This window comes from Lepidochelys kempii, chromosome 8 (assembly GCF_965140285.1).
Source record: "Lepidochelys kempii isolate rLepKem1 chromosome 8, rLepKem1.hap1, whole genome shotgun sequence".
NCBI classification, from domain to species: Eukaryota; Metazoa; Chordata; order Testudines; family Cheloniidae; genus Lepidochelys; species Lepidochelys kempii.
The window spans coordinates 32,553,059-32,580,116 of record NC_136387.1 but is presented as its reverse complement, the minus strand read 5'-3'; the positions used below and the strand labels follow the sequence as shown (position 1 = coordinate 32,580,116).

The 27,058-nt window shown below is 42.4% G+C and overlaps 2 protein-coding genes across 4 annotated transcripts in view; both read right to left on the bottom strand.

Annotated features, from left to right (window-relative positions):
- RANBP17 (RAN binding protein 17) overlaps window positions 1–4,755 on the bottom strand; it is a 269,237-nt gene extending 264,482 nt beyond the window's left edge. For all 3 annotated transcript variants that reach the window (XM_073355989.1, XM_073355992.1, XM_073355990.2), the window contains exon 1: window positions 4,611–4,755. In XM_073355989.1, coding sequence (XP_073212090.1) covers window positions 4,611–4,628 — 18 coding nt within the window. In that variant the 5' untranslated portion in view covers window positions 4,629–4,755. The remainder of the gene's footprint in view (window positions 1–4,610) is intronic.
- Window positions 4,756–13,659: 8,904 nt separating this feature from the next.
- On the bottom strand, window positions 13,660–26,812 carry LOC140916519 (kazal-type serine protease inhibitor domain-containing protein 1). The gene is made up of 4 exons (XM_073358175.1): window positions 26,261–26,812; window positions 17,440–17,600; window positions 15,355–15,499; window positions 13,660–14,203 (listed from the first exon to the last, which is right to left on the bottom strand). The coding sequence occupies exons 1-4, from the start codon at window positions 26,718–26,720 to the stop codon at window positions 14,079–14,081; spliced, it is 891 nt and encodes a 296-aa protein (XP_073214276.1). The 5' UTR covers window positions 26,721–26,812; the 3' UTR covers window positions 13,660–14,078.
- Between the last annotated feature and the right edge of the window lie 246 nt (window positions 26,813–27,058).

The following is a 27,058-nucleotide window of genomic DNA, read 5'->3' as shown; positions in this document are numbered from 1 at the left end:
AGCCTGAGAGCAAACGCTGAAGAAACTACTGTAATCTGTTTGCAAAGAATTCAAATGAAGCAAAAATGCACCCTCCAAGCTACTGTTTGTGTTTCACTTTTGAAATATTAATTGTAAGAAGATCATTGTACAACTCTAGCTGCTTCAAAGAGCCTCGGGGGAAAAAATACCAGCCCATCCACTAATATAGCTGCTGGCACAAATGAGGCAAACGTCATGTTTCCTCAACACCAGAGTATTTAATCCAGGACTAGGCAGGTGCTTGTTATTTATGACCATTTCCAAATACAGAGGATGCCACCAAGCATTTTTGGGGTTTTTTACTCCAATAGTAAAAGCGGCTGCAGAGGAGACTTCAGAGAAAGTCATCACAGAATTTGAAAATGTAAACCAGTGGCCACTGCCACTTCCTCCTCTAAGTACAACTTTCCAAAGGCAGAATTTCCAACAATGTCAAATCATATTATTCAGAATACCTATAAATAATGGCAGGGATTACAAAAATTTAGGCCCAGAATTCAAGTTAAATCTTGGCCAGAAAGCAACTAAGAGGGACTACAAAGGTGAGGCCTGTGGGCTCAGATGCTCAAAGGCATTTAGGTGCCTAACTCCCACTGATTTCAATGGGAGTTAGGCACCTAAATACCTTTAAGAATCTGGACCTTGATCTCTAGGTATAGAGTGTCTCCTTCTAGAATACCCTTTAATGGCTAGTCCCAAAAAAAACATTACTGCCTCTTCACTATCCAGAAGGTTAGTACCGAGATTAATTGGAACAAGACAAACACGGGAAGAACAAAGGAGCAAAACGAGGGAGGGAACAATGAAATGAATTAGGAGAACAAAAAATGGGATGTTTTCCCTGGCAAAAAGCCATTAGATTCTCTGACAGAGAAGCTTTCATTTCTGGTTGCAAAGATATCCTTCAGAATACATGCAACACAGTTCTGTCTTCCTGAGTCTACACACCAATAGCTCATATCTTTCGAAATGGCAGCAAGGAGAAATTGACAAGACTACTCAGTTTCACTGGTGTTATTCAACCTTTGGGGAAAAATTAAAATGAAATTGACATGATTCTTGTCACTGTATTGCTGCTTGGAAAAACTAGGATCAGCAGAGGCAGACAATGCAGCTACTCATAGGGAGGAGACCCTCATAGTTCAGAGGCTAGAGGACAGGCAAAACAGCAAAAATATCTATCCACCTAACAACACTCAAAGAAGGTCTTCAGGTGAGTGGGGAGGAGAGAGAGAAAAGATCCTTTCTCCTGTCCATCAGCCAGAGAATTGAGATTTATTAGAGACCTAACTAGCTAGAGAATGATATGAAAGATGAAGCCCCTTGAACAAGGTTCAGGGATAGTATACCAATAGAAATCCCAACATCCTTTGACTTCCCAGAAACTGGACTTTTTAACATGATTTCACTGGTAGGCACCCTCATCTTTCTCATCAGCTACCAGTTAGTAGACCTAGTCCTTCTATTAGAAGGCATCTGCTAAATATTTCAAGCTCTGAGTGTAACCTAGAAAGAAACAGCCAGGGAAATCCTAATAGGCCTAATCTAATATGTGACAGGCCCTGTTTAGAATGGATACTCTGAAGCCAGCTGCCTTTGCTCCTCTTCGTCCACACCTTCACCTATAAATGAATGCTTAAAGCTTTGTTTTTTATTTTAAATAAAAGGATTGAATTTACAACCATCAAAACTCAGCTAAATGGCAGTCCAAGAAAATTTTGAAGACAAACCGCTAACAGAATCTCTGTCTAATTAAATTTGGTTTAATTAACCATGGTATGTAGTTTCCCAGCGATTCTGTCAAGGAAAGGGAGACAGTAACTCTGAGAATACATTTCTGAGAAGTATGAAGAATCACTTTTTTTTTTTTTTTTTTTTTAAAAGGTAACCATTGAAACCTTCACTGGATTTGATTGGCTGCCCCTGAATTTGTATAATACAACCTTCAAATGGCCATATACAGTTTGCACATTAAAAACTTGTGGAAATAGCCACTTGGGGGAGGGGGGGTTACAGATAATTTGTACATCTAGGGGATGCTGAAGCTGAAAGAGAAATCAGTCTCTGAATTTTATAGGAAAAAAAGTAACTAACATGTAACAATCCCAGATGCAAAACTGAGTGAACCACTCCCATTCAGATTAAAAGGAAAATGAAACTTGGAAAAAAGCAAGCAAATACATCTGGGGGTAAATAATCCAAAATACACACTGAGAAGGAGAGGAACAAACAAGGAAGCAAAAGTAATGAGAGAGACCTGAAAGCAATAGTGACTGGGAAAAGAGACATAAGTCTGCTATGCAGTATGGTTGTGCTCCAAAAGGTCAACACAATTTTAGGCAGCATCTACTGAGGTACCATGTCATGGACAAGATTATTGACCATCTTTATATCACATCTGGAATTCTGCATTCAGCCCTCGATAAATACCTGATAAAGTACTGATAAATTTCAGAAAATCCAGAATAAAGTAATAAAGGTTATCAGGTCCCTGAAACAAATGATTTATGATCACAGATTAAAAGAACTAAATATTTATAGCTTGACTAAGCGATGATTTACAGACTCCAAATAGCTGAATGTGAGCACAAAGGATGGAAATGAATTATCTGGTACAGTATATCAGAGTACAACTATGAATAACAGGCTGAAATTAAGTCAGAAAATATTTAGGCTGAATATCTGGGTAAACCTCATGCCAATGACACATATTAGGCTGTGGAGTAACTGCCCAAAGGAAATGAGGGAAGGCACATCATATCTGGTTTTTAAAACTACACTGGACAAAACACTAGACAATAGTCAGAACAGGAAAATAATCTAGCCCTAAATGAGTTGGTCTATCCGAGACAGGGCCTGCCGCCCTTCAGCGCACTCTGCAAGGCACATCTATAGGTACAGCCACACTTAAGACGGTGTGCAGAGTTCAGACACTGCACTTCCAGCTAGCATGGGTATAAATAGCAGTGTAGATCGTGACACATGGCTTAGAGTGCTTTACACACCAGTACCTCTAGGGTTTATACCATACAAGGCTCACTGCATGCCACGCAGTGCCTCCCATGTCTATACCACTCTTTTTAGCAGCGTAGTGTCCCACTACCTCCCCCTGCCAGAGCCTTTCCTGGCCACAGTGAAAGGCTCCAGAGGGGAAAGGCTCCAGAAGCTCCTGTAGTGCCTGTAATTTACACACCGTCATAAATGCAGACATACCTTATTAGACAGGTTTTTGCTTGAGGCAAACCGTAGGAAAGATGCACGCTGGTAGGCAGGGACTAACTTGTGTCCTCTACTTGGAATTCTGTCAATATGCAGGAACTTGTTATTTAATCAACGTATTGTGTTTGTTGCATGATGTTTCAAAAAGCACACTGAATTAATAAATAGGACATGCTGAAGGGCACAATTCTCTGCTGCAAGAAACTAAAGTGGATGATTGAATATAGGTATTTTCCACTAGCCTATTTTAAAAAATAACACCATTACTGTGGGGAAAGCCAGTGACAGATTACAGAGAGCAGACATAGGAAATACACTGCCCCTCCAAGCAGAAATGGAATTGGCATAACCCTCTCCTAATATGATACCAACCCACGTGGTCACATGCAACTGATGCCTGTATTTCCCAAATGCACTCCAATCTGGTTTGAAGTAGCTGCAGCAATGCTTTGGAAAACACAGCAAGACAGCCAATGCAAAGGAGTCAGGTGCAAAGGTGCCAACTGTCTATAAATGACCCAGGAAGCTGAAGCAGGAGTAGAGATGTGTGGGAAATTAAATATCCCTTCCTCAGAAATTTTAATGTCCAACTTCTGTTCTGATTTTTTCCCCCAGACGTGTCAAATTTTCAGCAGAAGAGAAATTCCATTTCCTGCACAGCTCTGTTCCTGCTCCCTATATCATTTGCATCCTGGGAGTACCTTTGCACTGGCTATCTTGCTACATCGGTCCCCCTTTCACACCCAGAGGCACTAGCACTGTACCAGTATTATTCCCCCTGTAGAGTATGGCACCATCCCTCCAGCTTTCTGCAACCTTCCAGGCACCGTCTTTTCCGCAACCCTAACCCCAGTGCCCACCAACCCACCTCTTTGGTACCCCTCCCGACCCACCTGGCATCCCCCAGTATCTCTCCCTGACCCACCCTGGCACCCCCCTGCATCCCTTCCCGACCCAACCTGGCACCCCTTTTGGTACACTCCTCCACAACCCACCTGGCAATCCCTTCGGTACACCCCTCCCCGACCCACCTTAGCACCCCCCTAGTTCCTCTCCGCGACCCATCCTGGCACCCCTTTCGGTACCCCCCCCCACGACCCACCCCAGCATCCCCCTCCCCACCCTGGCACACCCCACGACGCACTCTGGTACTACCTCCTCCCCTCCCCCCCACGCACCCCTTACCCCATCCCCAGCCTGGCCCCACCCCATGGCCCGGTTCCCCGGCGCACACCCCCAGCCGGCCTGCCTGGCTCGCTGCCCCCGGGGCCATTTCCGTGGCCGACCCAGCGCGCCACAGCAGCTCCAACCGCCAGGCCGGCTCCCAACGGCTCCTCCGCCCGGCCCGCCCCGGCCCGCGGTGCACTGACCTGGACGTGCCGCGCCATCTTCCCGAGCGGCACCGGGAGCCGGGCGTGGGGGCCGTGCCCGGCCCGGGCCAGGGGGCAACGCGGGGCGGGCCGGGGCGGGGGCAGCGTGTACAGCCGGGGAGGGGGAGAATGCAGTGTGTGGAGCCGGGGGGGCGGGGCGATACAGTGAGGGAGAAGGGAAGCGAGCCGAAGGGGGCAGTGTGAAGGGGCGGGGCGACAGCAAGGGGGAGGAGCAATACAGTGCATGGGGGAGGGGGGCAGGGTGAAAGGGGATGCAGTGTGTTTCTGGGGTGGTGGGGGCGATGCAGTGTTGGGGAGGGGGAGAAGAGCGAAAGGAGAATGGGGGCAGAAAGGAAGTGTGGGGGAATGCAGTGGTAAACTGGGGAGGGGGGGGAAGTGTCGCAGAGTGTATGCAGTGATGAGATGGGCAGAGGGGAGGCAGTGCACAACCAGCAGAGAGCGGAGAGAGCCACGCCGTACAGCTACGCAGGGCGAGGGGGGGAATAATGCAGTGTAAGCCAGCAGGGAGTGGGGGAGGCAGTGCAGAGCAGGGCAGCTGAGAGCAGGGGGACATGAGAGCGGAATGTGGAGCGTGCTGGGGGCGATGGGAGGCACGGAGCAGCCAGCGCTAATAAGGTGGAGCATACAATCCAGTCCAGAGTAGATGGGGGCAAGAGGGTTGGTGGAGATGGACTGTTACTCCATTTCCTCTGTTCAGTGTGGTGCATGGTCCCATTTCTCTTGCTGCATACAGTGGAGGGGATGCTGAGGGTGACGGCATGCTAGGCTGGAGGGATGTGGTAATTGGACAAAAGCCATAAGACTAATGCCCTGTACGTGCCACCATTGCCATCAATGGTGACGTTGCTGTGAGTCAAGATGTCCGGGACTCTATTGAATCAAGTGGATCAGGACCTTTATCCAATAAATGGTCTTTTTGCTGCTGTGGTCTTGGTGGCTGGTAGAGGCAGAGGAACACATCACTGCTAGCAAGTGACTCAATGACTCCAAAATCCCCTGCTTGGTGTAGGAAAATGATCCTCTGCTTAAATCCATGTGGAATGGGTTTACCTTAAGGCTCATTTTAGTTCAAAATCCAAATATAGTAATCAGAAAAAAGCATCTGCTTTACTTCCTACGTGGTGCTACATGGAGCCCCAAGAGAATGTCACACGAGTTATTTTGCCATTGGTGAAGAAACATAGGGAAGGCTGAAATTTGGCCCTCAAAAATCAAAGACCACGTTAAGAATTTTTGGCCTCAGCCCATATCCCCTGACTCCCAGACATGTACCTCACCAAAATCGCCACCCTTTCTTTATCGCATGGAAGAGCAGTAGTACCTGGATGATCATAAGCAATCGGGAAAGAGAAAGTCGCAAAACATGCAAAATGGCACAGAGATACACACAAGGAAAGGGGGACGGGGAGGGCCTGTCTTTTTATTCTTTTTGTACAACACCTGGCACAGTGGGGGTGCTGGTCCTTTACTAGAGCTCCTAGATGCTACAGCAATACAAGTAATAAAAATAATCATAGTATTAATAATAATAAAAAAAAACTAAAGGGAAAATGGGTCAGGAGCCCAACAAATATCCCCAAAATAGAGAGAATTACTACGAATGGAAACTGAAAAGAAAGTCTCAGGGATAATAAAAATAATGGCCAATTGCTTAATTATAGCATGGAGGTTGTATGTGCGTTTCTTCTGGCTATGGATCTGATGCAGTGTAGTAATGAATCGGACTAACTGCTAAAAGAAACTTGTTAGTACAAGTGGTAACTATAAGATTAAAAACTCCTACATTTTACGGAAAGGCCTTGGGCCTACTCAGAACAACTGTAAAGTGTGATATGTATAAGAATCTTAAAAAGCAATGAACAAGACTGGAAATGCAGGGAATCCTGACTGTGCATTAATTGAGCACTGCTGTACAGAAAACAGGTTACTTCTGCCTAGTATCAAGAGTGAGGCCTAAGAGCACTCATACACCATAACCTGCAAACGTCAGTCCATGCCTCCTTAGATACATCCGTTCTCTGCATAAGCCCTGCCCTTTTGTTGTACTGTGCACTTGTGGATTAGGAACCACATGCATAGGGGGTTTTGGCTCGCTGGTTCTTAAGCACATGTGCCCCATGCATAGGCTCTCCTCAGGCTTGTATGTTGTGCACCTAAACCGTACTTCCTGCTGTGCAAAGCTTTGTAAAGAACAAAGCCAATTAGTTATAACAATTTAAGAACTAAGCATTTGGCAAAGGATCAGGTTGGCAGCCTCAGGAAGACAAGGCCAGGTCAGGACTCTCATCTAAAATAAATCTAAACTGGCCCTATGTCTACTCTGCCAAAACACCTACTACTTCCTGCCTTGCTCTGTCATTTTGAGCTGTCTTCCCCCATGTGTATTCCCACCTCGTCCCTTAGACTGAGCACTAAGGAGAGAGGCAGTGTGCATTAGGAGGGCAGAGAGGAGCTGGCACAGGATACAGAGCAATTTTAGGCAGAGTTGCTTGGCAGTAGGAGGTGGGCGGGGAACATTGTGCAATTATCTGCTGTTTGGGGCTATATACCTGCTTGAACAATTTCCTCATCTTACCAGCCTCAGTTACCCGACAGGGCCAAGATACTCTGTCTTTGGAACAGATTTTCTGATGCAGAAGTCTGGGGTCTGTATCTTGAGTACTGTGGGCAGGGCAGCAGCTCAGGTTAGCGGGTTCATGGATCCCCAGATGAAGATGTAGCAGCCCATAGATACATATATTTATGAAGGGTTCTTAATGGCTCTGTCATGCATGACATCACTCATCATCAAATGTGTATAGTAAGGCAAGGATCCACTTGGGTCACAGTTAACATGACAGTGTAGACCCTTTCTGAGCTGCACACACCTATTATGCTGGGTAGGTGCCTATTGTCCACCTTTGGTTGGTGTTTGTATAAATATAAAGCCTGGTGAATGTTAACTGGATAATCTAGTATTCCATTGCAGAAGTATGCGCTGTGATTATCCAAAACCACATTCAGATTGTTTGGTGTGACCTGGGGTGCCTCGGGTAGCTCTCACTGAAAATGCCAAGGTCAGGGCAGACTGCAAAAAGGAAAGCAAATACTCCCAAAACTGGTGGTTAACAATGAAGTGAGACTCACCAACCAGTCACAAACTGTGCTCCTGATCCCCCACACTGGTTATTAAGAAGCTAAAAAAGAAATCATACAGTCCTCTTTTTTGCATTCCAGCACTCTGTTTCCCAATCAGCACATAGGTCCAGTACAGTAAGAAGTTATTTAAAAACTCTGTTCACTACAAAAAATGTTCTTCTGACCCCAAAAGGCCAGCTACATTACCAGGTCGATATTAGTTTGGATCTTACCCAAAATACCATGCTGCCAGCCAATTCTTTAACATCTAAAACTAAAGGTTTATTATAAAAGAAAGAAAGAACAAGAAGAGAGTTGTTAAATGGTAAAGCACTCAGATACATACATAAGACTTCAAAGTCCATATATCATGTTCTTAGCACTTGGCAAGTTTGCTGGCTTGAAAGTCCCTCTGGAACACATCCATATGGGTCATTCAGTCCTTTGTTCAGAGCTTCAGTTTGTAGAAAAAAGTTACTCCAGAGGTAAGAAGCAGGAATGAAGACAAAATAGAGAAGATGCTGCTGACCTTTATATTCCCTTTGCATGCGGCTTGTACTTTCTGTATCCCAAAAACAAGCTTCACAGGACATGGCATGGAAAAGCTGTCCACCGCCGTGCTGGCTCATAAGTGTATCCCCTGGCTCCTTTCAGTGGGTTCATTGTACAGCTCATGACCCTTGATGCGCCATCAAATAGGCTAGGCCAAGGGCAGAGAGGAGCTGGCATAGGATGCAGAGCAACTGATGCCAACCTGTCTGGGGGTGTGTCACAGAAACACAGCACAAATTTGGAAATACAGATATACCATACATATCTATAACTCACAATACAAAGGTGATAAACATATAAACAAGATTCAGAGTAGCAGCCGTGTTAGTCTGTATTCGCAAAAAGAAAAGCTTATGCTCAAATAAATTTGTTAGTCTCTAAGGTGCCACAAGTACTCCTTTTCTATAAACAAGATTATCATACTTGGCAAATAACATTTTTGAAGGTACCTTACAGGGCATATCTGGTCAGATTATTTGCAATTTTATACTATTGGTATCAATAATATCACCAAATGTTCCACATATTCCATACAGCTCATAGCTGGGTCTTCCTGATGTTTTCACAGCCATGTACAAATGCCCAATGGTTCATGGCTGGGACCTTATCACCAAAATATCATTAAATATCCCTTTGCCCAGTGGGGAAATGTTAATGGGGTAACTGTAATAACAATGGTCACACCCTCTCCTTTTCCTCTTTCTTCTGTCTGTCCTCCCCTTCCTCCCAAAGGAAGCTTCTGGTCCATCAATGCTTCGTAGCAGCTGAGAGATGGATGAGCTCCTTTCTATTTGAATTTTACTTAAGAAGCTGAATGAGGAGCCAATGCAGGGTTCCAAATACAGTTTCTTAAACCCTATTTACCCTAGGCAGAATAGCATTGCAAACAACAAAGTGTAATACTCAGAACTTGCAACACCAGTAAAATGTCCTGCATCCACATACAAATGCAGCTCCAGGATCTTTACAGGAATTGGTCCCATTGATTGATGATTGCACTACTCAGGAGCAAGTCTTTAGCTCCAGTCTGGGTGGACAAATGCTGAGTATGATGCTTTTTCCTCACTGTGGATAGGAGGTCACATGTTGTAACTGCATCCGTTCAGAGGGGTGTCCCAGCTCTATCCCATGATACAGTTCCTCACCTTTCAGCAAGCTTTCTGGGCAAGTGTCTCTTGACACTCTCCACCGCTTGCCCCAGACATTGCAGGAGGCCATTGTACTAATGGATAATGCCTTGCATTTTCTGCAAGTAACTAGAACACACACCTCATTGTCAGCATCCACTCCTCTGAGAACTGAACAATACTCTAGCTCCCTGCCACCACCTACATGTAGTAACACCTGTAGTGGCAAAACATTTTGATCAAGCTGTGAGTTGGCCAAAGGTTGTGTCATCTCTTCCTGGGATCTTGTATGATGTGGTAATCCATGTGGAAGTCACCTCAGAAACCAGCAGAACTAGCTGCTGTCCAGTGCTGTATACATACACTGTATAGATAGCAACAAATTAAACCTCACAACATCCCATTTTGTAGATAAGACAGAAATGAAGTGAATTGCCAAAAGGCTACACAGCGAGAGAGGATTAGAGCTCAGAAGTGTCTGTATTTCAACTCTGAGCTCGATCCACTGGACTATAGTGGCTAGGTAACATTTAACTGCACAAAAACTTATAAATACTTGTACCATTTTAAGATTTGTAATATTAAGGGTCCCTCCTAATCAAATGTGTTACTGTTGGATTATTTAAATGTATTATATCTTTCACAGTAAATTATTAAGCCTTTGGTTTTATTCAGCTTTGTGTTATACACAATTGTTTGTATATTACAATACTGCGTCATTCATATTAGCAGGTCAGGATATTTGCATACAGTGAGGCAGCAATACTGTGATAATGGAACTGATTAAAAAAATAACTACAAATGCATTGAAATTCATAGGCATAGTGTTAAGATAAGCAACAGCAACCTTTTGCTGGGTGAATGTTTTGCTCAAAAGACAGTCAATATGCAATGCTGGAGCAAACTTAAAGCTTTTGTTTCTTGGGCTGGGCAGAATTGAGAGTATTAGAGAGTGACACCATTGTTCACCTGTGGGAATGTGGAGCTCATGCCAATTTTGTGCACTCTTGTCTAGTGTGTAGCTATATCAGCTAAAATCATAGAGTATCTGGGTTGGAAGAGATCTTCAGGAGGTCATCTAGTCCAACCCCCTGCTCAAAGCAGGACCAAGCCCCAATTTTTGCCCCAATTCCTAAGTGGCCCCCCTCAGGGGGTGAACTCACAACCTTGGGTTTAGCAGGCCAATGCTCAAACCACTGAGCTATCCCTCCCCCTGCTTGTCTTAGTTGCATTGAGGATCCAGTCTTCATAGGGAGCAAGAACAATCATTTTTATGGGCAGAAAAAGTGGGAAACTCCAGGGATTTAAAATCAAACATAGTCAGAGGGAAAGTGTGTGCATGTTTCTAAACTCTCAGTGAAACTGCCTCCTAACCCCATTAGAGACCCAGATAGAGCGTAGCAGGGCAAATGTAAACCAAGACTCAGGTTCTTTTGTGTGTGTGTGTGGAGGTTCTGCCACCAAAAATTTTGAATATAAAGAATAAAACCCTTTTTCGGTTTCTTAAAAAAGAACAATTTCTCTTGCTACAGAGAAACCCTAAACTGGATCTATTTGTTTGTGTTTATGCATATTGTTATCCCACCTGAAAAAGGCTGAATCTGTTGTATCCTTTTTATTTAATTTCGAAAGGTCTGATTTAAAAAAAGAGAGAGAGAGAGAGAAAGCAGCCAAGAAAAGATCAGCTTGGTGCATGCCCTCTTTCTTGAATGACTTCACATTTTTTGTTGCACAGTATTTCCACTGAAAGGAATAAGGATTTCATGGCAATAAATAACACAGCAATGAAGTGGTTAAACTACCCCAAATACACACATCCGCAAACAAAATACATTTAATTGTGAAAACTATGCTTTGGAAATGTTTGCTTTCTGAGGGTGGTCACAAAGAATCCAGCCAAATTATCTAGTTTGCATACAACTGTATAGTTTTTGACACAGCTCTAGTACGATATATGTTTTTCTCCTCCAGCTGTCATTCTCTTTGTTTTTCATTTTGCATTAGCAGCAGGAGACCATAAAGAATTCTAGTTTGTCTCCACACATAATGTTTTGAAGATAATATCTTTTGGTCCCCTGTGTTGATATGTACTTTACCACAATGAAATTATTTTCTTTGGTAATCTCTTGTTTGTAGTAATGAACAAATAAACAAACAAACAAGTCCCCTGGAACTCCATGTCTGTGGATTGGGTATTTTCAATAGAAATAGATTACATTTTAGAAATTAATAAAATCTACTGATCAAGTTTCTTTTTAAATTAATAAACATTTAGCTAATATACAAAAATGTAAGTTGTTTGGCCTAGGTGTAGAGATATTGGTAATAGCTTATAACAATAAGGCGACTGGTTAAATCCAAAGCCATCTTTTAAACCTAAGTCAAATGATCTTGTCAATGACCTTATGGCATGAACTTCATTCCTAAATTAACATCATGCTAGGAAATCTACAAAAACAACAACAAAAAACAATTCCTCCAAATATGTCTTTGCTATCTCCATGAAGTTCATTAATACCTCATGGCAAACAGAGTCAGGGGTGCTGGAACAATTTTTATAGTGGAGGTGCTGAGAGCCATTTAACCAAACTGTAAACCCGGTATAGAATGGAAACCACTTCAAGTCAGGGGGTGTTGCAGCACCCCTGCACCGCTAGTTTCAGCACCTATAAACAGGGTTCATATCCAGCTTACAACTTTATTGCAAATCTAAAGAAAATTTAAATTTTCAATGTCATATGGCAGAAAAAGCAACATCCTAAGAATAAAGGAGATGTTCAAATGTCACAATACATACATTTAGAACACCCACATTATATATATATATGCTAAATGCAAAAAACTAAATTAATGTAAAGTCAATGCACCATTTTCAGTGGATTCACTTAAAACTTTCCTAACTTTAAGTTGGATAAATAGAGAATATTACCACATTATTTCCTGCATTTCTTATACATCACTGTATTTAGTATAGGAAATATGGAGGGAAGATTGAAAATACTGAAGCCAAGACTTTAAACACTGGGTGCAATGGGATGTAATGTGTGCTCAGCATGTCTGAAAACCAGGACACTTATTTAGTGCCCAAAATTTGGCTTTAAGAGTTGAACTACAGGTACCCATTATTGAATATCTTGGCCTCAGGTAATTCTTTAGTTATCTAAATCTAGGCAAATTTTTAAGGGCTATCATTTTATATTCCAAATGTTAAAGTTTTAAATGTGTGGAGAAACAAGACTGAAGGCCGTTAGAGTACATTAGATTGGCTGTGTTCCATTTGGTCAATCATTGAGATTGCTTGAAAAATGTATGTGAATTTTCCCAGAATGTTTTAAAAAAGAAATAATTTTCTGCTTTTAAAAAATGGCTTTGGCATTTCCATGAATGCAATATCTCAAGGGATCAGAAGCGTGTGCAGCTAAAATGCACTGTTAGTTGGAAGCATCACAAAAAAAGTGAGCATTGGAGCCCACAAAATTTTGTCTATGTGACCGTTGTGCAGTTGGAGTTCCATGTGTCTGAAGGGTATGGACAGAGACCAGGAGTAGCCACTCCTGCTAACTCCACATTAATTTGTAGAAAGCCCCAGCTTACACAATGCTGCTTAAAGCATAAGTGAAGATCCATGCCTTGGACATTGGTCTCCAAGATGGAGGGAAAGAATAGGAGGTAAATAAATAATTCTGGGTGGAGCCATACAGTATGTCTGTCGGTTTGGTTGCACAGGCAGCCCTGGATTTTCCTCACTGCTCCTTGGGTCCCAGATCCCTTCTGTCAGATAGTAAATTTCTGCCCCTGACGAGGATGATGACTTAGGAGACCTGCTGTATTTATACAGTGGGAAAGGTGTAATTGTTTCATGCACTCAGCTCAAAAAAAAAAAAGACAATTCACTTTGGGCTGAGACTAACCCTAGAAGCTATCAAACCAGAAAAGGAAAATCTTCCTGAAAGTATGAAAGGAGTTAGATTTGAAGCTATTTTGCAATCGTAACTACTTGTGTTTGTGAATGCTCTCTTGATATCTACATGGGCAATGCAGAAAGAAGATAATGGATGTCAGGTAAAGAATTCCGTTAATTTCGGAACTGATTTTGTTAATCCAATCTTCACCATTTTAAAAAATTAAAATGGAGAAGATTATCTTTTTCAGAATACTTAATAGGCAGGTCCATGTTTAGCAGTTGTGTTCAATAGTCTGACAATACCAGCCTATGGTCTATCTTAGTGGTTCTCAAACTTTTGTGCTGTTGACCCCTTTCACATAGCAAGCCTCTGAGCGTGACCCCCTTATAAATTAAAAACACTTTTTTATATATTTAAGACCATTATAAATGCTGGAGGCAAAGCGGAGTTTGGGGTGGAGGCTGACAGCTCGTGCCCCCCTCTACCCCCCGTAATAACCTCGCAACCCCCGAGAGGTCATGATTCCCAGTTTGAGATCCCCTGGTCTATCTGATTATTATTATTACTGATATGTAGTACAGTACTCTTTGGCCAAATGACTGAGCACAACTTGCAAATTCCAGAAGAATGATATACAAACTGTGGGAAGGAAACGACTCTTTACAGAACAGATCACACTAGTAAATACAGCTGAAAGGGAAGGATATTGGACCCTTAATAAGTCTAGACTAACACAGGAACTTATTTCAATTTTCATAGTCCCCAGATTCATCTTCTTCCTCCTCTTCAGTATGGTCATAATAGTCTCCATAATCTGTAGCGTAGCTTGTGGTTCTGCTGCCAGCAGAAATCTGAAATGTAGAGGATGAACCTGCACAGCAAGACATAAATTGTCTCCACATTAAAAGGAACATATACAAAGCAAGAACTAAGAGGAAGATAACATGACTTTAGAATTCTACAGTGAGCTAAACATACTTGTTAATGGATTAGTAAATTCTCTTTTGGAGAGAAAGAGGCAATATCTGATGACTCGTTTCTGTATCATTGAAGTCAACGGAAGCTTTGTAGTATTTAGCTCTCGCTCACACTCAAGTGTTGAAAACACACTTATTTTAACTCTGTTCCAAACACAAGTAAGCCATGAATTTGATCCTGCAAGTGCTCTGCACATGAAATTACCATTGTAAAATTAATCCCATTGTTTGGCAAAGAGAAGGAGGACCATATCAAGAGGGAAACATGAACAATGTAGCCTGCTTCTGCCCATGCAATGCAAGCACAATTCTCTTTAAAGTAAAAAGGAGTTTCGCCTCCAGGACTGGGCCCAATAAAAAATAAATAGTAAAAGTTATTTCACGTGTTTCTCTAAGCACCCTTATTAAAAGCAATTCCAAATTCCTTCCTAATTTTTCAAAAAATAAATGATTAAACAGAATTGTTGAAGTTCTAAGAATTGCTCAGGGCCACATGCAGCTATGGTTCTGATATGAAACTCTACCTGTAGTCAAAGGGGAGGTTGTGTAAAAAGGGATGGCAGAATAATTTGTGTCTTGTGAACTTTACAGTTGTGATCCACAGTGTCTTTCAGGTGGAAAAAGGTGAAAATTGTAGCAAATCCCCATGATATTAACCAGTTTATCTATTTTTGTTTACTGCACTTCATACACATTTTTGACTAAAAATACCTAGAGCTGATAAGAGATAAGGGATAAGGATAGAGTGACAGGACATGGTTTTCAAATGTGGCCCTCTTAATAGGACATTCAGAATTGGACACTCACCTTAGTACATAAGGGCCAATCCCTGTGAGGTGAAGTCTGTAGGAACTGTGGGTGCTCAGCCCCTGACAGATCCACACCATAGGAGAGGCAATTGCCTGCTTTATGCACCTGAGCATCAGTTTAAGTGCCAACACAGAGGATTTGCATTACCAGGTGAGGCAGATGCATTTGAAACCCGGGCTCTAAGTGTTGAAACCAAATGCTGAAAATTCTTCAACTCAAAAGAAAAACACTTTACCATCAATGACTTTCAGTCTTGCAGATGCATACGCAGTGCCATACTTGTTTTTTGTTTGGCAGATGTAGATGCCTTCGTCTGATTTCTTGATGCCTTGAATTTGCAGCCACCCTGTCACACCATACTTCTGAGGCCCACCTCTTGCCTTAGAGAAGGCAAACACACTGTCAAGGTTTAGCAGACACCAGAGAAGAGGATGCTTTTCACAAGGGTAATTACCTGGATTATGTTTGGGGCCAAACTGTGCTCTCAATTACTGTACATTGCCACTGCCCCTTGGCCTCCAAGCTGTAACTACTCCTGTGTGCCCCTCCCCTTTGCTACCCTTGGCCTCCTCAACTCATGCTGCCCTTGTCCACTTCCCCAAACTTCTTCAACACTCAGCCCTGACACCTCCCCCACACACACACCACTCTGCATCCCCAGCCCCACACCTGACTCCACCTTCTGCTCCATACACCAGCTTCTCCATATGCCTCCCAGACCCTACTTCTCATCCTTTAAAGTTTTCTGGGGGTGAGGGTACAGGTGGGTAGAAATGGTGGCTTTTAGATCTCTGTACCTCTATTATCTTCTGGTGTGACCAGCTGGCCCAGCCCCACCTTCATTCTCCAGGGGGTACTGCTCCCCTCTAATCACAGGTGGAGTCTTAGTCTTTAGGGGAGGAGACTCAGCCCTTCCCGCTGGGCTGGACCAGCTGGCTCCTGCACTGAGCTGGCTGAGTGCTAGGCTCCATGTTTTCCAGGCAGGGGTCTATGGAAGCTCTGGCTCCAGAAGGGTGGTGAATCCCAAACATGGCTGGGAGTTCAAAAGCAAACTTGTTTCACTTTGCCTGCAGTGCCCAGGTCTGAACAGCATAAAAGGTGACAAAGGGCTTCTCAACCCAGGTCCAGGCACAGGACTTTTCATCTCTGGAATCCAGGGCCCCTCCCACAACCCGAACACTTCCTTTTAAAGGCTGTTGTCCCTACCAAGGCCTGCAGCCACTTTACCTTCTAGGCCAGAAAGCTCTTATTTTTCCTGCCACACAAGTCGGTGAAGGAACTTCTTCCTCAGCATGGGGTACACCACCTTCGTATATACCTTCTTGGATTAGATTTAATATACACTTTTAATCTTGACAGCAGCGACTTAACTGCTAACGATCAGAGACCCAGATCCCCTTTGTCCTTATGCAGGCAAAAATCACAGTGAAGTTAATGGGAGTTTTGCCTCGTAAGGACTGCTGGATCATGACCAGATCCATTAGAGAGAGAACCAAGACAGTGCGACATTCAGGGTTTACTTCTTCCTCTACATATGCTGTCCTCTCTCATCAAGCACTTCTGAAAGCAGAATTCTCTTAATTCCCAGGCAGGATCATACTGTAGCACCCCGTGCTGGCAAGCTATTTATCATAATAACATAGGCTTTGTAATAGTGTTGTATCCTGTTATTGACGTTCATTGAATCCTAAAAATGTGGAGCTGGAAGGGACTTTGAGAAGTCATTGAGTCCATGCCCCTGCGCTGAGGCAGGACCAAGTAAACCTAGACCATCAGTGACAGGTGTTTATCCAACTTGTTCTTAACAACCTCCAGCAATGAAGATTCCACAACCTCCCATAGAAGTGTGTTCCAGAGTTTAACTGTCCTTGTAATGAGAAAGTTTTTCCTACTATCTAACCTAAATCTCCCTTGCTGCAGATTAAGTCTATTACTTCTTGTTCTACCACCAGTGGACATGGAGAACAATTGATACCATCCTCTTTAGAACAGCCCTTAACATATTTGAAGACTTATCAGGTCCTCACTCAGTCTTCTTTTCTCAAGACTCAACATGCCCAGTTTTTTTAAATCTTTCCTCATAGGTCAGGTTTTCTAAACCTTTTATCATATGTAGATAAACTGGGCTATGTAGTGAAGCAACAGGAGACCTGAACCTGCTCTCACCAACAGAAGTTGGTCCAATAAAAGGTATTACCTCACCCAATTTGTCTCTGCAACAGGAGAACGTCAGTAAAAATGAGATAGCCTCCTTAACCCTCCAACTCCTCCACACAATTCAATAGTATAAAACATGATACATGGAATAAGTATGATCTACCTGGATTGAGATGTGGGCATCATCTCCTGGCAGAAACATTTTATTCCCTTTTTTCTTCCACTCAAGGTGTGGCATAGGATAGGCAGACACTTCACAGCCAAAGATGACGTCATTACCTGTGAAATTCTGAGCATCCTGAGGTGGCAAAGAAATAACAGGAGCTGCAAGGAACCAATATGAAAAGAGCCTGATAGATGCACATGGTAAAATGCAACTGTCTGTACGCGGTAAGAAAAAGTCACACAACATTGTTGTGCCATGTGGAGCGGCTCACAACTGTGAGTGCCCTGCTTCTTGATAGTCTGCTCTGAGGCTGGCAAACACCCCAAACTGGTGGTATGTTCTATAATTATGTTTCATCCACCCAGTAACAAGTGTGAACTCTGAATGCACTATAATAGTCTTACCATGGAGGCACAGACAGTCCCCTTGGGCATTCCAGTCTATCTTGCCACCTAGGCATCACAGATGGTCACTTACACCAAATATCACAATAATATTCAGGTTACTTCCAGTCCCATAGGGCCAGTCACTTACTCAGATCTCAACCCAAAGATGATGCCTATAGCAAATCCTGAAATAAGCTAACTACACGTTTATTAAATAAGAAAAGAAAAAAAGGAATTATTTATGAGGTTAAAGTAGGTAAGATACACAAACAAAGGAGTATCAGTCTTGAGTTTCAAAAGATAATAGAAATTGCTGTCATAAGCTGACTTTGTATGTCCTTTGGGGCAAACCCAGGCAAAACAGCTGAGTGGCTTTTGCTTAGCGATTCTTGCCCCTTTAGAGTCCAAGCAGCAAAAAGAACCAAGTTTCTCCTTGTCAGAGATTTTTATCCCCTTCTCCCCAGACTCCAAACTGATAGAACAGGGATCGGTAACCTTTGGCACGTGGCCCGCCAGGGTTAGCCTCCTGGCGGGCCGGGCCAGTTTGTTTATCTGCTGCGTCCACAGGTTCAGCTGATTGCAGCTCCGACTAGCCGCAGTTCGCTGCTCCAGGCCAATGGGGGCTGTGGGAAGCGGCGTGGGCTGAGAGATGTGCTGGCCGCCAGTTCCCACAGCCCCCACTGGCCTGGAGCAGCAAACCACGGCCAGTGGGAGCTGCGATCGGCCGAACCTACGGATGTGGCAGGTAAACAAACCAGCCTGGCCTGCCGGGGGCTTACCCTGGTGGGCCATGTGCCAAAGGTTGCCGATCCTTGTGATAGAAGTGTCAGTGGTTGACTCCTCTTCATGCCAGTGGAGAAGGTAATCAAAGTATTTGTCCTTTTGAGGTATTACAATGGTTCATTTGGTTCCAAAGGCCCTGTTGTCCACAAGACCGGCAATTTACACTTATTAATGCTTCTTTCCTGTTTGGTGAGTTACACAGTTACAGAAGTTTACAATGCAAACATGCAATATAACCTTATACCGGGCTACAGAGCTTATAAATGAGATCAATACATGCAGAATGAGGACTTGTAGTGTTGAGTGAAACAATGCTTAATATACCTGGCATAAGCCTTTTCTATCTTGCCTAATTTGATCACAGCTTAATATAACATATGTTTAAAAATTGTTAATATTTTTGAGCACATATCAGTACTTTGTTTTGAAAAAGCAAAGAGAATGCATTTTTGCATGTTACATAGAGGTCATAAAATACTAATACAGTAGAATCTCAGTCTTATGAACGACCAGTTATCTGAACCATTTTACCCAATAAAAAATAAACAGCTATACTGTAGTTTAAAGCTACCTTATTTATTCACTAGCTTTTCACACGTTCGGCTGAAAGAAGAAAAGGTTTACATTAACCACAAGAGGGAGCCCATCCAGTGCTATGAACACAATAAGAAAATAAACAGTTCAAGGATAAGAGTCAGGATGAATGTACTATATGAATGCATCTACTGAATGTACATATGCAGCATGTACTATGCCTGTATTGAACGTACTAGATGATTTGTTACATCAACAATCAGAGAAAAAAACGAACGTGATCATTGTTATAGCCTTGTTTTTGGTGATCTAGTTGCATTTTTCCCCCAATATGTTTGTCCACAACTAACACACATTTTTCAGTTGAACATATGTTTCCTATCTCTTTTTTTCTTTCTTTAAAGTTGTCTGTATTTTATGGGACACTAGGTCCAGTTTGGGTTTAATTGTTTTATTTTTTATTTATTTTAATCCCCACATAGTTCATCCCCTGTCCCAGATGCTTGGCAATGGGAGCTTTGGTAAATAATAAATACATTTTTGCCTGTGAAATTTGAGTCAATAGGTCTCTGCAGAATGAATGTTTCAGCAGCTGAAATTGTCAAAGCAAAGCAATGCTCCAGATTTCCAAACAATAGCTTCAATACATGCTGTCAGATAGAATTGATCTAGTTAGGTGCTGACAACATCAAATACAAACCAGGTCAAATTATGCATTTCAGATAAAGTATCCAGCAAATTTATCTCATTTGCTATTTATATATTGCTCATTAAACAATCCTGGTTTTCTTCTAAACTCAGATTTTCAAAGCTGACTACAGTATTTGAACACCTAATTCACATGAGTTTTAATGAGAATTAGGCATTCAAATCCTTTAGGGCTGAGATTTTCAAAGTTGCCTAATATACTCGGAATTCATAAGGATACATTGAATGGCTGGGATGAGAAATTTTCACATTTGCTTAACTTTACTACTGGTCGTTCTATTGATCTTAATGAGACTCCCCATGGAAGTACAGATAAGCATAGGAAGCCAAAATGTTTAACTTGACTTGTTACTATTCGTTACGTAGATTGTTATTTCTGCTCACAGATTAGATGAGAAACTTTTTAAACAGGTGAATATTCCTTCTTACTTCTGGATACCTGTGCTCAGATGCTGATCCAAGTATTCATCTAAAGAACTCAAATTTACAGATATTCCTGTGAACAGAACCTTGCTTGTGTGGCTGTTTGCAAACAGGACCCAGTGCTGCAAGGTGTTGAGCACTCTAGCTCCAATCTACTACTTAAACACAGTCTTAACTGTAAGCACATGGGCAATCTGATTGATTGATGTGAAGCATGTGCTTAAAAACATTGCTGGATCAGGGCCAGAACACTCAGCACAGTGCAAGCTCACACACCCATTGCAAATAAAAAGGTATATAGACTGATCAAACCAAGCAGGCACTTGGAATTTGAATGAATATTCACAAATTATTTGCAGTATTTAACAATTCCAATCAAAAGTGAGGTGCTAAAAGATTAAAAAAAACCCAGCATGATTTAAGAATCTGGTCTCACAAAAACATCTCGATGCCTGTTGCAAGGGCAAAGTGAACTCAGGTAATCCAGCACTTTAAGAACAATATGTACTGAAGGCCAGATTTTAAAATTTTTAAATTCCTTTTTGCATGTGTTTCTGATCTTGCATACCTCCAACTCTGGCCTTGCATGTGTGTCTGTGTTCACATAACTGTGCCTTTACCCTTAATACACATACCTTGCTCTAGCATTTCCTGAGGGGAGCATCTCACATGCAGTGTATCTGTTCCACTTCATTCTAGGTTGGCACAGTCTTTATGACTGAAATCCAGCCTCCCCTTCCACCAACAGCATAAGGCCTGAAACATCCCAGTTGTGCTTCAGTAGGGGAATCAATGAGGACGAGCTTTGAAGAGGCAACAGGGGTAGGGAGGTTGGGGTTTGCAACCCCTTTCATGCCACAGAGTGGCGTTCTGTGGGAGTAAATGTGGGGAGTTCTTGAGCAGGCCAGGGGAACGCCCACAGTAGGTATGTCTATCCTGCACTATCAACCCAAGTTCAGACAGAAATTTGAGCCCAAGCCCCTCTTCCAGCCAAACAGAAATCAGTTTGATTGGGGCCTGGATCCCCTCTGGACTCAGACCCACAGACTCTGCTAGCAGTGCTGAGTAAGAACTGGAGTCTCACTGAGACTCAGAACCAAGCTCTGTCATTCTGGAGTGTGGAATCAGCTTAAGCCACAGACCCCAGTCAGAAGGTCTGCACAGTGCAGTTTGAACACATCAGCACGGTTGTGAGACCCGAACCCAGCAATTTTAACTCAGGTTTACAATGCAGTGTGGATGCTCAGACGTGGGTATACAATGCAGTATAGACATACCCAGTGAGTCTACCACGTGGATGAATTCACTTGCTTCAAACCATGCTTGGGCTAGAGCAGTAGCCAAAGACTAGTGATCAGGGCTCTCAGTCTGGGTTGCAGGGGAGTATGTTCCCCCTCAAATCCCCACATAGTTCACCTCAGAAAGCCTATTTACTTGTAGAATTACTTCACCAGAAGAGGACACAGTTACCCTTCAGCAAAGGTAAATGCTTATGACAAGACAGGGAAATCATTCAACACAATCAGAGACTAAACAGCAAAGCTCCCAGACTTCTGGCTTTGGAGCATTATCTACCAAAAAGCATTTCCCCACAGCTGCTTCCCTTGTAACCTCTCTCCTGAGCACCTGTGCAAAGGGACAGGGAAGATGAGCTATAGATGACTCCAAGTTCTCCAGGGACCAGGTAGTGTACTTACACTCTGAGCCAGCGGTATGATCCAGGATTTACAACAGTGGCTAATGATTTGGGGTGCCTCCATTTGTGGAAGCTTTAAGGAGGACGGATTTAGAGGGAGAGCGAATATTCAAAATCACTAGCTGCTTTTGAAAATCTTGGCCATGAATTTTACCCTACCTATCGCTGCCGCCACAGATATGAGAAAAATAGCCATAAGCCCCAAAACTATTGAAAAAAGTGCAGAAATCATTTTCTAATTGCTATTATATTTTTTTCAATCCAACATCAAACTCAAACTAAAGAATGTTGATCTGGTAACAACAAAATGGTATATTTCTCAAACTATATGATATTTATCTTTACTGTTATTTGTCTGATCTGTAACACAATTCACACAAGGTGGTAAACTATTCCTTTGCTCCTTTAGTATAAAATTCCCATTAAAATAATCTGGTATTTTGTGCTACTGTCTGTAAAGAGAAATGCTGTGGGCTGGGTCTATTGCTTCGTGAAATCAACAGCAGCAAAGGTTTGAAAGAGGATGTATTAAGTGTGGAGAATCTGCATGTCATCTATACAGTTAACAATTTTTGTAAGCTATTATAGAAATTGATCAAACCAACCTTCCAGGGAAGGAAAAAGGGCCTTTTCTTGTGTGTGACTTTGCCTTTGTGTGTGTGTGTGTGTTTTTGTGGCAGACAGAAGATAAAAGTCTGCTCTTGTGATGAAAGGAGTTTATTGTTATTTGTTTATTCATCAGTTGCTGTATACAATTAATCTATTTGGCATCCCTGGGACAGGAGATGCTTTGAAGGAAAAGTATGAAAACAACATGCATTGAGATTAGTGATGTATATATTTACAGAATGCTACCAAAAGATACCGATCCGTGCTCAACATCTGTTTCTCATACAAAGGACAACCAGCAGAATGCCTAGGCACAGACAAATTGCCAATCTCAGGGCCTAGACTTCCCACTGCCTTACACGTTTTGGAGTTACTTGTAGCTATGTGAAACTGGTATAAAGCACTGCCATAACCTAATGGTGGCCTTTTACACACACTTTGCAGCACTGTAAACAAGCTCACAAGGCACAGAGCAGTGGTGAATAGCACATTCAATGTACTATCCTCATCTAGATTCTTGGGCATTTGTGTTAGTGACATATGATTTAAAATACCTTTTAATCTTTTACTTTTTTTCTGCCACTTTAGAGCTAAAATGCCTTTTATACCCTTTGGAATTGGCTTTTAAGCAAATATTCCCCTTTGAAATCCTATCTATTCTTTCATTTGGTGGAAGACAATTCAAAGAGCTTTGTATGACAACTTGGCATGGCAGCCTCTCATAACTTCTTAATGTTTTCCCCTAAGATCACATAAAGTTTTATTGCACTGAAGTAAAACATGCTGAAGTTCTTATAAAGTCCCATTATCCTGTGCATTACACAGTGCACAAATATAAAGTAAGGTGTATATTCTGCTCTGCTGCTATACCAATACTGTGAATTTCTACAGAGTTTTCATCCTTAGATTGCAAAGTGCTTTACAAAAGTGGGAAAGAGCTATTATGCCCATTTTACACTTGGAGAAACTGAGGCACACAGAGGCTAAACAATTTGTGCAAGGCCAGAGAGACAGACAGGGGCAGAATCAGTATTAGAATCATAGGGTTAGAAGGAACAGCAAGGGTCATGTAGTCTAACTCCCAGGATCCACGAGTTACTGATTTACACAATTACAGAGTGGATCAGAATCAGTGTTTGAAATGCCTGCCACCTGCAAGAGCACTTGTAAATATACTGGAGTGCTGATATGCTGCCCTTGTTCGCACCAGTGTGTAGGCAGCAGAAAATGGGAGTGCTAAGGAACAGAAGGTGTGACCAGAGGTGGACGCACCGCTTGCTCCCCACTCCAATGTATGACTGATAAATTGCAAGGAGACTATAAACTAAAGCCACCAAGGTTCTCTTTAAAGTGACTAGTTCTATGTATGCAGCACTGTGGGTGTGGTTGCAGAGGGATTTTAGGAGAGTCAGTATCAACCTTTCCCCATGGAGCTCTGGCATGCCAGGAGAGGAGAATGAACAGATGGACTAGAACAGCAGTGCTACCAAACCTCAGTCAGCAAGGACTCTGGTAGGGTTGGAGAGGACAAGGTGAGATGGAGGCAGGGGGAGCTACTTTATCTTGCATCCTCTAGTTGGTTGCTTTTCCTGCAACAATTCCTCCATCCCAGCATGAATGCAAATTCATGTAGCTGGAGTCCCTGTAGCTGGATTCCTTCCTGCCAGCATATAGGATCCTCATGACAAAGTCTGGAGTGGGTGCTGGGCTGGCAGACAACAACCCCCATTCTGTCGGGGGGTTGGAACTGCCTGGCACTGAGATTGCTGGAGGGAGGGTGGGAGCAGGACAATCAACGGATGTGCACATTCTGAGCTCCTTGGCCAGCAACACTCCTATGGAGCCAAGGCCACAAATTAAAGATGCTTGGCAAACCCCCTACAGGAAAGGGGGATTGCTCTGTTCTCTCCCCGGACAGTAAACCTCCACCCTCATGCAATTGCCCCCTGGGTCCAGGGAGCAAATATATGTGGACCGGAGTGTAACAAAACCCACCATTTATATCACTTCTGAATTTGGCCCAGGGTTGTCTGTTCACAGCCAAGAATGGGAAGAGCCCAGCGGGAATACGACATGGACCTCGAGGACTATAGGCTGTTGTGCCAAATGCTGTACCAGTAACCAACGTACAAGCTATCACCTCTATCACCTCTGAACCACAAGAGGTTATCAGTGGAACAGTTCGGTATTCTGGATCTCCTGTTTCAAGCACATTTTTTCAGTGCAACTTTAGTCTTCTGCAATATCCTTTCTGTTCCAAGGGGCAGTGGGGCTAAAGCATTTGGAGAATGTTCTTTGGCATCTCTGCTGATGTGCAAACCTGAGGATCCTGTACATTTGGTTCTGCTTGCACTCAGTGCTTACTAGTCCAGCTTAGTAAAACAAGCAAACAATTTAAATAAACTTTCGGGGAGAAAGTCATGAAGAGACAAGAAGCTTCAAATTCTCTGCAAAGAAATGAGGCTACTTCCAAGCAACATTTTATACTATATAAAACAATTGATAGGAGATGATGCATCATTACATTTTTAAACAGGAATATTCATGTGTACAGATTTGTGTGTGAACTCTACATATAATCTCAGATAAACTGCAAACATATATACACTTTGAGATCTTGTATAGAGAGTCCCTCTATATGTGCATTCTGAGTCCCTATTTGTGTCTCGCTGTGTGTAATTTGGACCTTTCTCCATAATGTGCATTAGGTCACTCAGAAATCGGCTGTGTGAGATGGTGATACTAATTCCTGAAAGATGAATCACATTAAAATCAGACTGTAAAAACAGCCAGTGTTCAAGTAACTATCCTAATCACTTCATTCTCTCTCCTACCACTCCGCTATGCGGGGTAGCTGCATTTGAATGCTTGTTTCTTACCTATGCAAATAAAATATAGCCAAAGGTGTATTTAGTTTAAAGCCTCAACAAACTGAAATGAGGTTCTTAATTTTATATAATCGCCATGAATGCAAATGCCTTTAGGGAAATTATTCCAGTTTGATTCTGTTCTAATGTGTGGATTTGTAATCATCAGTGGGTCTTTAGATCTTTTAAAAATCATTGTTACATTGTTTTTAACTCTTTATACCAAGAGTGGAATTTTATTAAAGTGATTTCCAAACCTTATTCTATTCCATTCCATTCCGGTTTCACCACCATATTAACTGAGACATGCCTTGCTACCCACCACTGCAATATCAATTCAGGCATTAAATAATAATTCTATAGATTTTTTACCTCTGTGGTTGACCCTCACCACATTTCACTTCTGTTCAGCTACTCTGAACATCTTTCACTTATTAGTGACTTTGTGACATTAATTCCATTATGGTCATATATAACTTTACATATAACTTGTGTAATATACAAGTTCACACGCCACATATTTGGAGATCACCTAGTCTGTAGATTTGTTGCTTATTAGTGACCATGTGATATAAAATCCACTATGGTAATAAACAAGCTTACAACACACAAGATTAAACACCAGCTGATGAATTACTTGTTTAAATCTCAAAGAAGTACTATTGTAATTATAATGATGCTGAAGCATAATTTTGCTGTAAGAAGACTGAAACATTAAAAGATATTTCTAGAAATTAACATCAAATCTTTGTCTCCTTTATATATCTGGTTTAGAGAACAGTTTACTTGGTATACATGTCTATGTATGTTACCTGATTCACATGGTCCTTTGTGCTTCATGTTGATATTTCTTCTCTTCTCAGAATAAGCCTCACTGAATTGGCAGATGTTCGCATAGGTCTTGCCTTCAGGTCCACAGACACTTTCCTGGGATTTGCAGACACATTGTGGTTCAGGGATTTCCCCAAATTTGGGTTCGTCGGCATCCAGCCTGCACTCCAAGTTCTCCCCACACTGCCCGTAGAAATGATTGACCTTGTCCAAGTCACAGATCTGCCCTTCCACATTCCCACATTCAGAACAGCAGCCACAGTGATCTAATACAGTCCCGGCTGGACAGTGTGTAGGCTTGGAGCAAAGTTCCAAATTGCATTTTCCACAGCTATCTCCTTCCCTTAACAATCTCATCCAGCTCCTGTAGTACAATGTGGGGAAACTCTGAAAAACTTGTACCAGGGCTACCAGCACTACTATAACCTCCAGAACCTTCATCTTGAGACTGTAATGAAATGCAAAGGTCTTTAGAGTAAAGCCAAGGGGTGGGAGGAACCCCCCACACACAGCAAGAGCGAGCGAGTGAGAAAGAGAAAACGTCACACTCCTTTTTTGTTTTTGGAATATAAATGTACTGCGGAGGCTTTAAAGAGAAATTAGCATCAGGTTCCTGATCTGGAACTGATAAATAAAAATGCATACAAACCTAGAAGCTTTTCTCTAATGTAGTTTGGAAAGCATACATATGAAACACACTTCCCTCTGACAGCTGAGTTGAAGGGTCGTGAAATGCTGTTTGCTCAGGGTCTCCTTGAGCCAAATTTGCAGAGTTGCTC